The 19,079-nt window shown below is 45.7% G+C and overlaps 1 protein-coding gene across 1 annotated transcript in view; it reads left to right on the top strand.

The window, feature by feature from the left end:
* Vps50 (vacuolar protein sorting 50) overlaps nucleotides 1-19,079 on the top strand; it is a 171,998-nt gene that overhangs the window by 109,052 nt on the left and 43,867 nt on the right. Inside the window, exons 20-23 of the mRNA XM_050186790.3 lie at nucleotides 1,054-1,164; nucleotides 6,353-6,444; nucleotides 8,634-8,727; nucleotides 14,400-14,558. Of these exons, the coding sequence (XP_050042747.1) occupies nucleotides 1,054-1,164; nucleotides 6,353-6,444; nucleotides 8,634-8,727; nucleotides 14,400-14,558 (456 nt within the window). The remainder of the gene's footprint in view (nucleotides 1-1,053; nucleotides 1,165-6,352; nucleotides 6,445-8,633; nucleotides 8,728-14,399; nucleotides 14,559-19,079) is intronic.

Below are 19,079 nucleotides of genomic sequence, written 5' to 3'. Positions count from 1 at the left end.
AGTGTCTATAGTTCCACTGATGGTTCGATGCACTGGTGTCACCAACGTAACCAGATGCAGCCAACACGCTCCAACGCTCCCAGCATCTAACAGCGCTTGCCCAGGCGCCGATATCGTTGGACTATAATCTAGCAACAAGAAGAAGAACACAAACTGAGGGAGCGGGAGGCCGAGGCAATTCAGCACCATTGCCTGTGGGTTACTTAACCATGACGAAGGTCAGGTGCATGCAGGACAAGCTTCACTTACCCCCCTTTTTCAGTAGAGGAAGGGTTCTCTCTTTCTTTTTTTTTTTTTTGACCAGGAGTTGGAGTGTTTATAATGTTTGAGGCATATTGGCATTTTAAGGGGTTATGTAGAAAAATATAAATGTGTTTTTTTTCACTGAGTTTCCAGTTCTGTGTCAGGCTTATTAAATGCCACTTGTACATCTCTACCTGTATTGTAGATGCAGCAAATATAACGCTGCTTAGTGATATCCAACACAGTTCCTGCACTGTCAGAATGACTAACCAAATACAGTTTAACCTCAATATAACGAACTTAGTATAACGAAGTTCTCGATATAGCAAAGCATCTTTATAACTTCTCCATTGAACACCATGTATTAGAACCTCAATATATTAGGCATAGCTTTTTCCGTACGCCCAGATATTGTGCACCCTGTCACAAGAAGACATCAGCTCAAGTGAAGCATGCTGCTTCTTTTCTGCAATTTTTCTGGTTTCTTTTTGTTCATTGCTTATAACCAGCTGTCCAAATTCCACCTTTATTTTCAGAGGGCTATTCCCGAGCTGCTTCTGTTTGATGCATTTGTAGCGGCAGCAGCACCGGCACCACATGAGAGTTACGTAGACGCTCGCGTCTACCTAACTATGCTTCGGCACGGGCTAGCGTGCCAGCCGTTCGTGTCTCGTGTGGACGCGAGCGTCTACGCAACTCTCATGCGGCGCCGACGCTGCTGCCGCTACACACTTGGTGTGTGGCACATGTTGCCGTAGTAATGCCCTGATTGTCAGCAGAATGTGTGATGCGATGAATTTACTGGTGCAGAGTGACTTCCGGGAGAATTCCCTAAGTGTCAAGGCTCAGAATGCACTCCAGAAGATCCGTGAGGACCTGTGTGAAAGCCCAGACAGTGAGAGCCAGGAGGCCAGCTCTAAGGTGGGTTCTGACAAAGGGAGAGAAAAAGAGTTCAAATGACTGTGTTCACCCATTCAGTTACTTTAATACTTTCTTATCATAAGAAGCCAACGAACATAGACACCAAGGACAATATAGGGGAAATGACTTGTACTTACTAATTGAGGTAAAGAAATGATAACTTACTGTAAATCAATATGCATGAAAAAACAACTGGCCACGGTTGGGATATAAACATCCGTCTTTGCATTACACATGCTATGCTCTTACCAATTGAGCTACTGCGGTGCCATTTTCCAACCCACAAACCTTGGCGGCAGATGTGGATTTGCCATGTAGGTTTGTGAGTGGTGGGCGCTGGCTAAGACTACCAGGGTTAGTTCTAGTAGTAAAAAACAGTGACACGTGTACTTGTTTGTCTTTATCGGGCGACACGCTTCACTGCCTAACAAATGTTATTGTACAGTGCAGGACGTACCTGCATGTATCGGAAGTTTCTGAAATGTTATCGATGCTTCCATCCCCTGTCTGTGACTGAACCTTGTGTTATCTTATTTATTTGCCTGACGTGTATGGTGTAGAACTTTGTGGAAGGTACGCGGGTTCCAGCGATTACTCTGGAACATTCGACGACTGATGTATAAAAGCCGACGCGCTTCATCCGCTGATCAGATTTTTGACAATCGATGATTGTGTTCGCCGCTATCGTTGTGCTATAAGTGTAGCCTGTTTTTGTGGGCGCAGGTTCGCCCAATAAAAGTTAGTTTTGTCTTTCACAGTATTGCTACTGTGTTCTTCAACGTCACCACTGCGTGACATCTGGTGGAGGTGCTTTTCGTTCATATACCGGACGCCCCCAACAAGCTGTGATCCAAGCCCGGACCGCAAAGAGAACACTAACATAGTCCCGGACCATCGAGCAAGCTGCCGTCTTCAACAACTGCCCCCAGAGCACGGACTTTTGCCTGAGACGACCAGGAAGATCGCCACCAAGTTCACCCCAACAGCAGCCCCGGCATCCCCCATCGTGCTGCAGCAGCCTAGGGAGCCTCCCACGTTCCGCGGTTCAACGTTGGAGGACCCAGAAAGCTGGCTTGAGACATATGAGAGGGTCACTGCTTTTAACAACTGGAACAGCGATGACAAACTGCGACATGTCTTCTTCGCATTGGAAGACGCTGCCAGGATGTGGTTCAAGAACCGAGAAGCCACCTTAACGACCTGGAGCTGGTCCGAAATGGCTTCCTGCAGACATTCGCAAGCGTCGTACGCCGAGAACGAGCCCAAGCACTATTAGAAACCTGGGTGCAGCTACCTAATGAGACAACCGCGATCTTCACGGAGAAAATGAGCCGTCTATTCCGCCACGCCGAGCCTGAAATACCCGAGGAGAAGAAAGACCGCCTACTCATGCGTGGTGTGAAGGAAGAACTTTTTGCCGAAATGGTACGAAGCCCACCGAAGACCGTCGACGAGTTTCTTCGCGAGGCCACCAGCATCGAGAAGACACTCGACATGCGAAACCGGCAATTCGACCGCCGCACGAACTCAACACACTACGCTGGAGTTCAGTCACTGGCCACAGAAGACCTGCGCGAGGCTATCCGAGCGGTCATGTGGAAGGAGCTACAGAAGCTGTTCCCATCATCACAGCCTCAAGTGGCTTCGATTGCCGACGCCGTACGTGAGCAGCTCCAACAACACCTCGGAGTAGCCCCTGAATCGCCGCAACCTCAGCCGCAAGAGATGACATACGCCGCTGTAGCACGCCGTCACGTTTCCCCTCCGCACCCACGGCAGAGCCCAGTGACGACACAGTTCCGTCGTCCACCACCACCCCCGCCGCCAGCACGCCAAGCCGTCACCTCATGCGGCATTCCAAGGAAGACTGACGTTTGGCGCGCCCCTGACCACCGTCCGCTTTGCTATCACTGCGGAGAAGCCGGGCACATCTACCGCCGATGCCCATACCGGGAGATGGGACTCCGAGGGTTCGCCGTTAACGCGCCGCGACCACAGATTGGCAAACGACCTTGCGATATCGCCGACTACCTCGCAGCCACTAAGTGGAGCCTTCAACGACCGTACCGTTCGCTGTCACCAGGCCGCTACCTGTCGCCGCAGTACCGACCATACACCGGCCCAACCCGGGGCCGCTCTGCGAGCCCATATCCGGATAACTAAAAGCACCAACCGATGGAGGTGCAGTTGCTGTTCGTCGAACTGACGAAGATCCTCCGCCGCCGACGAAGACGACGAAGAGACCATCTCGACAGCATAATAACGACACGCCGCCGTCCCGATGAAGTCAGGAAGCCAAGACTACACCGACGAAAGACGACTTGATGATGCGACGCTCCAACTTCAGTTCTACACGACGCAGCCGTGATCCAACGCCAAGATCTAACTGCAACGCCAGACAAAGAACCACCGACCTCGACGTGCTTCTCGACGGCCACGCAGTTACCGCCTTAGTGGACACAGGGGCTGATTACTCTGTCATGAGTAATCGCCACCCAGTTGAAAAAAGTTAAGACTGCATGGGGAGGCCCTCAAATTCGGACCGCTGGAGGACACCTCATAACGCCGACTGGAATGTGCACGGCAAGAATTACCATTCACGACCGGACTTACCCTGCCACCATCGCTATCCTCCAACAGTGTTCACGAGACGTCATACTCGGCATGGACTTCCTGAACCAACATGGTGCAGTCATCGACCTGAAGTCAAAGTCAATAATGCTGTCGGAAGATCAAGCGATACCGCCGGTGCCTTCCTAGTCACCGCGCCTTGAGTGTGCTCGAAGATCAAGTGAGCATCCTGCCTCGCTCCAGCATTGTTATTTCAGTCGGCACCGAAACACCTGCTGACGTAGAAGGCGTCATCGAAGGCAACCAACGTCTACTGCTCGATAGCGAAATTTGCGTCGCAAGAGGAATCGCTCGACTGCACGGAGGTAACACGAAAATGTTGCTGACAAACTTCAGCCAGGAGTTCAAGCACATCAACAAGGGCACGACGATCGCATACATCGAGGAAATTCTGGAAACCAGCAATGCGTTTGTCCTCTCGGATTCTGCCGCATCTACCCCGACGACTGTAGTTCCCAAACCAGACTTCGACATAAATCCAAGTCTCTCCATGATTAAGCAACAACAGCTCAGAAGTTTACTTCGACGATACAAAGAGTGCTTTTCGACGTCATCAAGGATTCGACAAACGCCAGTCGCAAAGCATCGCATAATATCCGAAGAGTGTGCTCGACCACTCCGCCAGAGCCCTTATCGAGTTTCTGTTTTCTTTTTGAATAAAAGAAGCACTACTCGTTACCGTAAAAACTGGATTAAGTAGTTTTTTTTATTTTTTAACATGCTTATTAGAGAGTGACAGCAGTGGGCGACGTGGTGTCAGCCCACCTTGATATAAAACAATGTTCTGTGTCACTCAGGGAAATTGCAAAGCCACTCGGGGAAACTTGGGAAAACTCAGGGAATTTGGAAATGTCAACTTGGTAAACACCCTGATACATGTGTCATCGTATGTTCAAGTGCAGCTGGTATTGCTTGCATTGGTTTGAGAATTTAGCATTTGCCAAGGGTGTAGAATCTGATTAAGATGGGTACATCTCACTATCAACCTCATTACAGCATAGTGATACAGCATGATAACAGTAATATTGTGATGAAAGTGATCACCGGGCAAAAGTAAAACAATGCATGTGTAGTAGGATAAAAAAAGCGCATCCTCAATGCTTTGATTTCCTGAATGTCATGCTGAAATAAAATAATGTGTTTAGTTATGTTAACGCCGCATTCACATATTTTTGATAGACTGTTGTCAGTTTTGTTTGAGCACTCTGGCCAAATTAAAGCAGCTGGCTGTAGTGTTTCTGTAATAGCATGGGACTGATGCCTGAGGCTGGTTTCAGTGGATAAATTATTTTTCAAAGGTAAATAGTTGCTTGCTATATTTTTCTTTGATTGCATTGTTTACAGCATAACAATGGAAGCACACTGTTTACAAAGGCACTAAAGCCTGCTGCTCAAAGGTCTTTCAGATTTTGATAGAGTTCGGCGCAACTCCACCAACTCAATAAACTATTGACTTGGTGAAGGTTGAAGCTGCCCATATAGCAGTGCCTACAGTTGATGGACTATCAGTTCAAAGATCTTTGGAATGACCCATGTCACCAGGGAAAGAGGCTTTTATGGTCCTTTTCGTTGCTGTACAGCTAAATCATTTAGAGAATTGCTTGGCACTTGCACAAAGGTTTCATTTTTGTATCTCATCCAATTGCAACATAACAGTGCACCTTTGCCAGTGTCTAGTTTCTTAGCAGTATTTTTGCTCAGATATCTCCAGAGAAGTGCAAAAAGATTTCTATATATAGAGTCATATATTTCCCCTCGCAGTGTCATTTCTTTCATTGTTATCACTGTTTTCTTTTTGTTGTTTCTTCAAGGACACACTATAGTGTCAGACTATTCTTACTTCATGACTGCTGGTACAGTTTCCAAAAAGAAAGGCCTATGTTATGAGAGTGTAAAGTAAGTTCCTGAATATTCATGATGACAACTGGTTAATGTGCAACTCTCAATAAGGGCCACTTATATACTGCTACGTTGTTCTGTCTAATGACTACGAAAAGTGCTAGTCACTTTCACAGTTTTGTTTTACATAGCACAAGTTTTCTTAGACAAGTAATGTTGGTTGTCAAGGTTTATTATTGTCTGCATAGCTGCGTACATGCCAGGAACGGAGCCTGACAGTAACCTGGGCCTTCTTGCTACTCTTCCTGCTAGGTATGAGCTAGTGCACTATTCATGGAATACTGGTCACATGAATGGAAACTCATTTTTCACCAAAACAATAGCTCATCAGAATTCCTCGCCACACAATTCATCCTTAGTATTGTCTTTTAGGTTGTTTTATGTGTCAATCTGCTTAACGTTAATTCAGTTTGTTGTTTATCCTTACCTGGAATTGTTAGCCTAATTGAATTTGCAGTATGAAGCTCTCCTCGATTTAGATTTATCAATTTAATGTATCACTTTTATGCATTATTATGCTTATATGTGTGTTTCTGGGTCCTTTGTAGGCCCCTCATGCTTGGACCCCAGCAGTTTGCAGTACTATTGAGTAAATAAATAAATAAATAAATAATGCTGATCATCTGTACCATTGTTGTAACGATCTGCTGTTTTTCAGATCCAGATTCCACAGCTGTCTCCTGTGGTGGATCTGACCAGCCCAGAAAAACTTTTTGGCCTGGCACCTCGTGTTGTGGCTGCTGAGTCCCTGTGAGTGCTAAGCTGGAGGAGAAGGGAGATGTGTTCATTAGTGAACTTGGCTAAATCAAGTAGTGCCTTTAATGAAACAGATTTTCAGATATTGCCGATGTGAAAAACAAAAATGAAATGTGTCCTCATTCCTTTTGCACATCAGTTATGACGAATTCGTTCCTACTTGTCCAGCTTGTAGTTGTTTTCAGATGTAGCACTTGGGACGATCTGAATGTACCTTTAAATTGAAAGTGTGTTTTGTGTTTTGCTCAGTTGTTGTGGCCTTCATTAGTCGGTTGCTTTTTGCATCACAAGGTTACCATTGCAACTGCTGCAAGTTCAGTGTGAATTTTGGTAACACCCAGATCTCTGATAACAGAGATGGTGCGCTCATATGCTAACTCGGGGAGCAACTGGCAGAGAACAGAGAGCTAACTTAATTCAGGGCCAACCTTTCAACAGAAGGACTTACCTTCTTCATGGCAACAGTGGTCATTCTTGACAAGTTTTATTAGACTCCTCTTTGCAAGTGTAAGGAGCCCAAAGGCAGCTGGCAACTATAAAATGTGCGTGGCTCTGTTCTGACAACTTCAGGCGGTGTATGTCTGCCATCTTTATTACTAACATGCCACAAAGGTTCCAGCACATTTATTGAAGAAGAAAAGCGTAGTGCCGCAAGACAGGCTCTGCGGTAACGGCCGCTATGAGATGGCAGCAGAGTAGCGCACATCGTCTGTTCATCGATGACGCCACCAATACCATATATGGAAACAAAGCACTGAATGAGTGGAGGTCTGTCTGTGGCAGCTGCTGTGAATCGCAACCACCTGTTACCCACGTGCTGCCTCTTGTTATCTTCCAATTAGCGAGGCAGTCACACCACACGAGGCAGATTGTCCATGCGAGCCAATATCGTGAAATGAAAACATGTATAGAGCAGCGCTCAAATTTTGCATTAGGGAGCATTGTAATCGTCGGCAAATTTTTGTGTGAGTGTGCTTATCTATGTTTTGCATGGCAGTGTGTAAAATCATGTGGCAAGCATAGGTTTAACTGCTGGCAAGTGTGGTGTTATGACTCACTCGTACAACCATTTTCTGCTGTGTCCCATCGCTGTCATGGCGCCAGCTTAGGTCAGGAAAGAGCCGACTGCTGCCAAGCCCTTGCATTGGCATAATTCTATCTTGATCTGTTATACACGTCAGTTGCCAGTCGTCACAGCAGAAACGTGTTGATACTTTGTACTTGGAGGGTGCACATTTTTACAGCAGTATATTTGCATGATTATTTATATTGTATTTATAAGTGGTCTTCAGGGTGAGAAGAATGATTACTTGCATTGTTTGCTGAACAACCATGCGATCAAAGTGATTTTGTTTCAGCTAAACTAAGCTTGTCAGTCAACACAGTTAACACTTGCACCAGCCTGTGCTGCTGCAGCCATCAGTTTCTTTAATGCAGCTGTGCCAAATCACTGGCACTTCTTTTTCACGAGTTGGTGACAGTGTGAAATTGATTATGGCTAAGGTAATGAAGCCTTGGACAACTTATGTCCCATTTTATCATTATCGGCTTGTCTGCTTAGCCCTTTAGTTTAAAGGGAGACATAGGCCATAGACCAAAGATTTTATAAAAATATTTATTCTTCGAGGAATGGTGCTGAAAACTTGTGCATATGTGAAATGTTATGCGCTTATTTGGAATGTGAGGTCCATTCTTGTTTATCTTCTTTGGCTCTAACATTAAGCAAAGTTAATTAATGTTCTGCTGAGATTAGCAGAATATCAATTCCTTGCATTTTGCTAAGCAAGGTATCAATGGCTTCTGTATGATCCAAGGAATGCTGTAAAACTAACCTTATTGCCTTATCTGCCCTGCAACGAGAGTTGTGGTATATTTTGAATTTTAAACACAAGAGCATTCTCCTGGAGCTTAACTTCGAAGTCTCATATTCCAAATGTAGAATTTTGCACGCCAGCTCTTCTATATTTACACTATCAGAAATTAGGTTTCCTCCGGGTCTAAAATTTCATTGCATTTGGCCTTTAAAGCTCAGCTCTACGCTAGTATTCTTAGTAACCCACACTAGTATTCGTTGGACTGTGGCAAAGTATAGTTTTGAAAGAACTATAGTTTTGAAGTGAACGGTGCATAAAGAGGAGCTTGTGTACATTTTCAATGGAAATATGGCTACTATGTGCTTGCAGGCAGTTCCTGGCCGAGCAGTTCGTGTTTCTGGCACCACACTTAGAAGCCTTGCTGCACAGCAGCAAGCGTTCCTGTGTCCAGGCACACCTCCAGGCATGTTTCGACACTAGTACTTGTGTTGATTGCATTTCCAGCTTGTAAACTGTGGCTTGCCACATGTCTGCAATCATTCTTTTGAACACTGAGCTAGAACTTCTGCAGAATATTCCACAACAGATATCTAAAGTTTGCAGTTAACCTGGCAGCAAAATGTCAGGTACGCAATGATGTGCACTCCATGTTTTTACTGGATTCAGTTTTTTCATGGCCTGCAAGGATTCACAAGGGCTTGGGTGAGTTGGTATTTCATGATGTATCCTTGACATTAGTGCAACTCGGAATGAGGGAAGAAAAAAAGAAAAATGAATAAACTGAAAACAGGGAGGCGCGAAACTTCCAACTGTTCATTACATGTGAATGGCTTTTATATGAAGTGAGCACAACAAACAAAAACACAGCTCATGTGACAAATGCTAACACACCAAGAAACGCCAGTACCTTGCATGATAAATACAGTTGATGTGTTAATTCAACCCTGATGGGACTGATAAAACTAGTCGACATATACGGTGGGTAAAATTAAACAAGATGTACAAAAAATTGCCAAAACACATTTGTGATTCATTTGGCTGTATTTGCCTAATTCTAACAGGCCCCTGAACGAAATGGACACTGTCTGTCTTTGTCCATAGCAGAAAACTTACATAGAAGTGACATTCTGCAACTAGAGAAAGTAGAATACAAACGCGCATCCGATCTTTTAGCAAGTTAAATGGGCGAGGTTCTAACATGTGTTGCAACATGGCAGACGGTTTTCTAAGTCAGCTTCGCCGCACTACGTCCGGGTTGTGCAGCAAAGCATACGAATGCTGAATGGCGATTTTGGTTTCATATCTAATCGCAACTGCACAGAAAATTGCCGGCCCACATTTTTTTTTTTTCTTGCAAAAAAAAAGTGCACATTAGAATTGGCTAAGTACTGTAATAAGACATTGTGAGTAATGGCTATTGCTTCAAGATATTCCTAGGGCAGGCCAAAAAGAGTTGTTTTCGGCCCATTCACTTACCCCTAAGCTGCAACTCACGCTGCCAATAAAGACAGGCTACCAATAAAGGCACCACTATTGGGGTCATCATAGGGGTTAGGCGGGCCTGTTCTGACTGGTCAAGCTTGCATTATCCGGCAAAGGCCAGTCTTAGGATCGAAATAATGAAAGCTCAGGCATGGGCGCAGGCTGCGAACTTTAACCTAGATCGAATTAGCGGATGTTTACTGTATACAGATGGCAAGCTCACACACCAGATCTCCAAATCTTTGACGACATCTGCTTCTCTAATCTCACATGTAAGCTGATTGTGATTATTATCGACAATGCTAGCATTCGTCAAAGCCAGGGGCACAGTCGCAATTCTTGCGGTGTAGAGCAGAAAAACCACCAGTTGAGATTTTAGTCTTAACATCATTGTCGTGCTTGTGCAGTCTGTCACTCAAGCAGAGCCCTCTTGATCCAATGAAATGCATTGTAACGTAATGTTTGCTGCAAGACAAAGGAAGCTTATACACCGCACCATGTGCACATTCTACAAATTTGACTTCATGTCCTTTCTGCATCTAAAACATATCACCTTCTTGAGGTTTTACAAAGTTTTCCAAGCTTATGGGGAGCTGAAAAAGAAACCACAAACATTCACACTCTGAGCGATATTCTTCAAACTGTCAGAGACAGTGCTAATGTAAGAAATCACTCTTACTTTGGTACTTATGGGTACAGAACTTGCACCCTGCTGACGGTCTGCATACACTTTTTTGTAGCAACCTGTGCTAACCAACATGGTAACAGGCGTTTGCTCTGGACGTGAAAACTGGAACCACGTAATGGTTATTCTGCGGTTTCACAGAATAACCATTAGTACGTGGTTTCCACAGAATGACTCATTATTCGTCACTCATTCTGAGTTGTGCTAATGTCAAGGAAATGTCCTACAAGATTCATCATACATATTCAGCATCAACAAAGTAAGTCAACATGTAGTGCTGGCGGTAGCAGTGTATCAACCAAAGGATGAATTTCCAAAGTGTCAGTGGGAGGCTGCGTGAACATGTTTGAAGGAGGTATCGCACTTGCTGTAGCTTTCTTCTCACTCAGTTTTCTCAAGATTGCATTTTTTTGTGCGCAAATTTTTAAAAAAACACATAGCGTCATTATTTGTCTGGTCTATTTGAGCATTTACTTGAGAATAGGCAGTGGATGCGGTTCACACCACAGCAGCTGTTCACTTCTCCAGTAGCAAAGTGTGTATACCGGGGTGGTTTTGTAGCTAAGCCTTGTTTGCCTATTCGCCCCCTGCTTTGTCTCGGCTGTCTTGCCTGGTGGGCGAATCTCGAAGGCATTGTACAAGGGTTGAAAATTGAGCTTTTTCATACATTTTTGGTAACTTGGGAATAGCGTTAATCGACGGAACAAGAAAGACAACGGATGGGTGCAGACTAACAAGATTTATTTAAAATAACCACTTATAACTAGGGGTGTGCAAATACTCGAACATCACTGAATGGAATCGAATTGTGAAAGTTTGAATAATTCAATTCGCAACTCCAATATCTAGTATTTGATTTTTTCAAATACAGTCAAGCCTTGATAGAACGAAGTTGTACTTGCAACAGAAAACTAACTCATGAACTTCGTTAGTTCAAGGTTTTAATCTTTCAGCAGTAAAAACAACTTCACAGATAGTTCAAGGTTTTAAAGTTCCAGCAGTAAAAACAACTTCAGCCGTTTATAATGTGTTTATGAGCACCAGCGCTTGTGCTTGTGTTGCTGATTGCACTGAGATGTGAGACACACAAAAATCCAAGATTTTTAGATTTTTGTGTGTTGCATCACATGGCACTGTAAATCTTGGATGCCATGGCTGACCACGCTTATTGCTCGCAGCCAGCACCCACAAATCAAAAACAAAGATGTAAAAAAAAGGGGAGTGTGATTATTGAATATCACCGAATCGAACCAAATAGTGAACGTTGGAATAATTCGATTTGCAAATAGAATATCTGTTACGAAATTTCTCATATATTCAGTATATTCGGTGTAGACGCCTGCGCAGTGCCACATGTCGTGTGCGCCGCAGAGCCCCTCATGCTCGGTGCTGCCCAAGTGAGCGTTTCACTTTACTTTCGCTGAAAAGGGACCGTCAAGAGACCGTCAAGCGCACCGCTGATTGATGCTGTAGCAGACATTGTTACTGCGAGCACTCCCCAGTGTCGGCCCGATGCACCTATCAAAATGTTATGGCCTATCAGAGTGTTATTACCCTATGTGATAGAATCCCTTTCAGAGAAGCACATGAAAGTATCTTGGAAATATGCTTCTGTTATATTAGGTTAACTTTTACAGAAGTGTGTTGAACCTATGGAAGACTAGACACAAGCCACTTAATGGGAAGCTGAAAGCTTTTCCAGAAAAAATGAGTGAAGAGCAGTACGTCGTGGTTTTCAACCCCCTGAATTCGAATATCGCATCGAAATTGAGCGAAAGAAAGTGCAAACATATTTTATTTCGACGAAAAGTGCAGCAGCAGACATGCCCAGCTCGCACACTTCATTTCCGCCTGTGATTGGTCGGGCGCCTCGTGACGTCAACAATGGTGTTCATCCGGACCGAGTGCTGCCGCTACACACAAAGCACGGTGCAAGGTAGTTTGGTGCTGTTTTGCTGACACGGTCATGGAAAATTTCTAGAGCTTGCGTTTCTCTGAGGAGTTCAGCGTTAAGTCCAAACTCCACGAGAGCGATTTTGCGCACGACGGTGACGGGCGACGGCTTTGAGCGACAAAACGGCCCGTCGCTTGAACAGATCGCTCGGTGTTGTCGCTCGATCGCTCGTTTCTAGAAATCTAGAACTCGTCGCTCGTCGCCCGGAAGTGTTATGAGCGACTAGCCAATAGTGTGAAACCGGAACTGGATGTACATAACTCAAATACTACTGTTTGTCGCACGGAACGAGCAAACTATTGAATTTTACACGTGCAAGAATAAGAACCCAGTGCAAGACCTTCAGAAATATTTTATGCTCCTTTTTCAGCAAAATACATCAACTTAAATTGATAAAGCATGCGTCACGCTAGTTTCGGTGCGTATATTGCTGCCCTCATACCGGGAAGCCGTCGCTTGCGTAGAGTTCAGCTTGCAGGCAGCGAGTGAACGCGACAGCCATCGCCTCGCTTGTCGCACTGTCGCTGTCACGTGCGAGATCACTTGTAAGGGGTTTATACTTTACTCCCTACATGTACAAGCCGATTGCGAAGAGCCGGCCTCTCCAAGAAGCAAAAAATGCTGGTGCAAGCACTGCTTTCCACGCAAACGAAGGCGAAGAGTTAGCATCTCCTTGTGTTGGAAATGTTCTTTGGCGAGTATGTTTTTTGCTAAGCTGCATTCAGCGTTCCAGTGAGTACGTTTCCGGGCAAACAACTGTAGTGTTATGTTCCTGCATGCCTCCTCGTAGAACGTAAGCGGTGATGCGATCTTTGGCATTTGTGCGCTGCCCCAAAGCTGTCGGCAATCTACACAGACGGTTTAAACGCGGGAAGAGTTTACCGGCTGTTGTAGCACGTGTAGTAAGAACTTTCATCAGTGCGCCATCTGCACGCTGCTCGTAACCGGCAAATTCCATCGGCTACGTGAGATGGTCGGTTTCTCTATGTGTGCGAGAGAAGGGGGAGCGCAGCGTACTGGCGTGAGCAGGCTTTCCAGCACATGCAAACTTTACGCTTGCACTGCGTTATGGTAGCTGCATGCAGGCTGTTTCACAACACACGTGCGAATAGAAAATTCGCGGCGCTTGGCGATGAAACCTGCGTCAAGGGTGGGAGATAAACATGCACCTTCCATTCAGTGTGCTAACACGAAGGAGAGCCCAAAGCACGCATTACTGATAAACTCCGGTAGTAATCAGCACGGAAGTGGTTAGAGCACAACACTGTTCTTGAGTGCTTGAAGTTGTTTCGCTTCACAGCAGCCTTCCACTTAGCTGAACGCTTCTTGTCTTGCAGGAAATAATGGAACATCGGAACATTGTTGCGGCCGCTGGCGTTCGTGCAAGTGTAGGCTGCACAGAATGCTGGCATGATTGGCCTACAAGTTCAATTGATGCTGCGCACATCAACTACCACTCCTATATACACACAAAGGAATGTAGGGTCGAGCGAAGCAGATTAGGACAGCACGCACGCAAAAATAAGCCCGGTCAGGCACGGTCGTGGAGACTGCGAAGGAACGGAACACCAGTGCTGACGTCGCTACGCCGCGGTTTCCGGTCTCCACTCGCATCGTCAGCGTCAGCAGCAGTGCGCGGCGCTCGACGGGGTCGGAGCTACAGCGCAATTTTAACCAACGATTGCGTCGCTCCTAAGTGAAAAATCCCCCCCAAAATTTTACCTGCATGGTTTATAAGGTTCCCGCATCTGTATATGAGCGTCTTATTGAATTCGACAGACTCTTCAGCTTCCCTTTAACTGTTTGGCATAGAGAATTTGTGTTAGTGGAGTCTATTCTAAAATTATTCTTTTTTATTTGCATTGTCTTGCTGTGCACCCCCTCTTTGTGTGTCTTAATTGATGTACTTCAGCAACCATCATAAATTGATGCAATCTTACATTGCAGGATTTATTTCTCATAATTGTCTGTGCGTTCAGGGTTGAGAATAAATGACTTTCCAAACTGGTTGCAGACGGTGTCACTGTCAGCTGAGCTGCGGCAGCCAACGTACATGACGGTCGCAGCCCGTGCCATCGGCTATGAACAAGTCCTCTCACTTATGGAGCGTGCCCGTTGGGATGTGCATGAGATCATGTCTCAGCACAGCTACTACGTGGATGTCCTTGTCCGGGTGAGAGAGAGAAAGAGGGGTGGATGCTGGCTGGTGGAGCTGGAATCCCAAATATTGACAAAGTTTTGCAGAACCATACATGCTGTAGGAAGATTCATGAAGGAAAAAATTGTCATTCATCCAACTGTGGCCTGAAGCTTCAGAGGAAACCCATACAAGTTTCTCAGAAAGAAAGTTTCATAGTTGGAGAAAAATGCATCCAGGTTGAGGTGTCGAAGACATGACCAGTGTCTTTCCGGAGCAGTCGCTATACTATCCGAGCTAACCAAAAGGCTACCAGATCACATAGTGACGCTAAATTTATTGACAACTTCAAGCGCGGGGACACTAATTAGTTGGTTGAGCAATTCTCCCCGAAAGGCACGGGTCCTGGGTTCGATTCCTAGACCAGGACAAATTTTTCGTTAACTGCAAAACGTTCTGAGAAACCCGTACAGTGAAACCTCATTAAACCGTAGTTGGCCGGAGCTCAGAAAAAGTACATACGAAACCATAGTACTGCTTAACCGAAATAGCATGAGATTGCCCACTTACCTGTGAAAAATGGAACTTAGAGGGAGAGTGCGATGATAGGGCAAAAACATGCGCTATTTATTTACTTTGCTTAACAAAAGTCCCTTATTTTCACTTGATGCTGCGGTGGCCTAGCAGTGAAGACAGCAGCCTCAAACTTAGTGAAGCTGCGAGCTAGCTTTTTAGCCAGCACCCTCTTCTCGGCAAACACTTCCAGGCAGATTCCTCGTTTGCGTTGCATATTCTCCGTGCATGGGTGTGGTAGCACTGCAGAAGTCGCGAAGTGCCTTTTTCATTGTGGGGGGCTGTTCTCGTCGCGACGATTGCATTCATCAGGCTGACGTAATGCGCAGCTTCTGCCACTGTCGGGCCTGAATCACCCATGCTGTCGCTTTTCATGTTGCCCTCATCACTATTGTTAGGCGACACTTCGGCAACAGAGGCAACGATGGCAAAAAGTCTAACCTCATAGTAGACATCTCTTCACGGTTGCAGCAGCGTTGCCGAGCAACGTCTTCGCATTCTAAATGCCACACACCGTAGTCAACAGCAGATCCCTGTCGCGTGCCAGCGCCGGCTTCTTCGTCTCACGTTCAACAGCAAGAACGATGTCTAATTTTTCTTCTATGCTGAGCACCCAGTGTTTTTTACCCGAGCTTTGGCATGACACGAGTCCTTGCTTGCACGACGCTAAAATGATGTTGATGTTGATTTGGCTTCACACACAAATGCACAGGGCTCTTGGAGGCCGTTGTTTCGATCTCTGAGGCTTCTTGTTCTGCTGGACCACCCGATGGGGACAACGCACCGCCGTTATTGCGCGACAAAAAGTGGAAACACTACGTGTTAAAAAAATGTGTTAATCGATACGTACGCAATAAGCTGGTACGGTTTATGCGGATACAAAACACGTTATGTTCAATGGTTGCTGAGTAGGGATCTTATTTTATTACTTTTAAAATGAAACTACTGTTTAAACTGGTATGGTTTAAACAAATTTTACTGTATGGGTTTCCTTTGTAGCTTCGTGGTACAGTTAGGTCGATGACAATTTTTCCTTTCACAATATTCAGCATTCGTGTGCTGAACTTAGTGAACTTTATCAGCGTGCTCAGCGAGTTGCTAAGTAAGAGCCCACATAGCATGGGAATTGCACTGCAGTATGCTGCTGTCAGAAAATAAGGGACAGGCAACACAAATATCTGGCAGTAAAGCTTGTTCATGGGATATGAAAAAGATCAAAACTGAAATGATAGCAGAATGAACATGAAGTTCATTCTGCTATCATTTCATTGACTATTTTTCATGTGTTCTGTAGCTCTTATTGTGGTCAGATTCAGCTGCACCCTTGATTGCCAAGAATACCACTAATTGTACCATTTGTAGCAGTTGCAACACAGAAGTTGCTGAGCAAGGGCAGCCTCCTTATTATAAGCTTGCTGCACTAAGCCTCGCTTTTACCCAAAGGAAGGCACCTCGGGCATCTCAACACCTTTGTGTACATTATGAGCTGATCACAATACTGTATCGGTGTTATGCACGAGCCAGGTAGGTTGAATACCTTAGTATCCAATGTTAACCAGTGAAATGAGGCAGCTGATAGTTGGTGTGGGTGGGTGTAAATATAGGAAGGTCATCATCAACCTATTTTAAGTCCACTGCAGGATGAAGGCCTTTCCCTCCGATCTCCAATTACCCCCTGTGTTGCGCTAGCCGATTCTAACTGGCACCTGCAAATTTCTCATTTTCATCAACCCACCTAGTCTTGCCATCCTCGACTGCGTTTCCTTTCTCTTGGCACCCATTCTGTAACCCTAATAGTCCACCGGTTACCGAACCTGTGCATTACGTGCCCTGCCCAGCTCCATTTCTTTCTCTCAATGTCAATTAGAATATCGGCTATGCCTAGTTTGCTCTCTAATACACGCCGCTCTCTTCCTGTCTCCCTTAATGTTACGCCTATCATTCTTCGCTCCATCGCTCTTTGTGTGGTCCTTAACTTGTTTTCGAGCTTCTTTGTCAGTCTCCAAGTTTCTGCCCCATATGTCAGCACTGGTAGAATGCACTGATTGTACACCTTTCTTTTTAGTGATAATGGTAAGCCTCCAGTAAGGATCTGAGTATTTCAGCTGTATGCGCTCCAACCCAATTTTATTCTTCTGTAAATTTCCTTCTCAAGATCAGGGTCCCCTTTGAGTAATTCACCTAAGTAAACATATTCCTTCACAGACTCTAGAGGCTGACTGGCGATCCTGAAATCTTATTCCCTTGCCAGGCTGTTGATCATTATCTTTGTTTTCTGCATATTAATCGTCAACCCCGCACTCTCTATTAAGGTCCTCAATCATTTGTTGTACTTGTCCCCAGTGTTGCTGAACAGGACAATGTCATCTGCAAACCGAAGGTTGCTGAGATATCTCCCACTGATCCTTACCCCTAAGCCGTCCCAGTTTAATAGCTTGCATACTTCTACCAAGCACACAGTGAATAGCATTAAAGAGATTGTGTCTCCTTGTCTGACCCCTTTCTTTATAAATATCTTCCTACTTGTCCAGAATTAAGGTAGCTGTGGAATCTTTGTAGATATTTTCCAAGACATTTACGTAAGCCTCCTGTACTCCTTGATCATGTAATGCCTCTATGACTGCTGGTAGCTCTACTGAATCAAATGCATTTTCGTAATCTATAAAAGCCATGTAGGGATGGTGATTGTACTCTGCAGATTTCTCGATTACTATCATGTCACGTCTGCCTAAGTCAAGCAGTGAATGCTTTGACATTAGAACATGACTTAGTGAGAACTGCCTTCCTATGGATGTATGGATGGATCACATCACATCCATAGGAAGGTAGTTCTCATTTAGTCATGTTTTAATGTCAAAGCATTCACTGCTTGACTTAGACGGACGTGACATGAACACATTGTTTTTAGGGCGTCGGCATAATGGTGCGAATGCGCAAGCCAGTGCTCACGTTTTCGTTGTCATCTTCTTCCACAGCTGGCTCCGATGCCACTCATCATGGCAGTGTTGCCACACTGCCCCTCCTTCTGTGAAGGCACTGACAGCACTGACCCACTGCCAGTCGGTGCGGTGATTTCGGTCTGAAATTCTTTGCCTCAATATAGCGCTTGCACCTTCGTCATTGTCTTCTTCCACAGCTAGCTCCGATGCCACCCATCATGCCAGCGTTGCCATACTGCCCCTCCCTCTGCGAAGGCGCTGACAGCAATGACCCACTGCCAGTCGGTGTGGTGATTTCGATCTCACCTAGGTTCTGTGTTTTTACTTTGAACTGCCGGATTTTTGAGTTGCACCTTAATGAAAGTGCATCAACCAGATGCATGAAGTTGTGTGGACCACCGGGAACTCAAATTCCGAGGTAGGGGACCGCTTTTCCCGAATTTAGAGGACTTTTGTGTGCCGAGAGGAGCGTCCGCCGCTGGGCCTAACGTCGACTTCGGCCTTGGCCGGGGAAGCGGTAGGCCCAGCCCGAGCTTCGGTGAAGCCACCAGCGGAACATCGAATCATCGGTGATTACGCAAGTGAGCATCAACCTAAGATGATTACCGCTATGCATGTAGAGGTGGACGGCATCGAAATTTCACCGGACCAGTGCACAAGATTGCAAGGCTGGAAAACTGACGGTGAGAGAGTCAGGCACAAAGGCATGGGCAAGATAGGCCTAAATCCCGTACTTCAAACGAACCAAGATGGTGCCAAGGCCACGGCTGATGTCAACAGCCGGAGCAACAACCTCGGTGGTGGCGCCACTGGCAGTGATACACGTCACTCAAAGGCGAAAAGTATAAACAAGGGCAAATTGTTGAAAGGCGCGCGCATGCCAGACTTGCCGTGCGGCGACATAAAGATCGTGTTCCGACCGCGAGGCGGGCTCCACGTGAGCGACGTGACTCGCGTTGAACTTGTGGGGATGCGCGACTCTAGCGCATCCCCTGATATGCTGTTTTCCCGCACGGCTCGCGTGGCCTGGCGGTCAGAGTGGTAC

The sequence above is a fragment of the Dermacentor andersoni genome, chromosome 2 (assembly GCF_023375885.2).
Source record: "Dermacentor andersoni chromosome 2, qqDerAnde1_hic_scaffold, whole genome shotgun sequence".
NCBI lineage: Eukaryota > Metazoa > Arthropoda > Arachnida > Ixodida > Ixodidae > Dermacentor > Dermacentor andersoni.
Note: the sequence above shows the minus strand (reverse complement) of the source record. Positions and strands in the feature narration are given on the sequence as shown.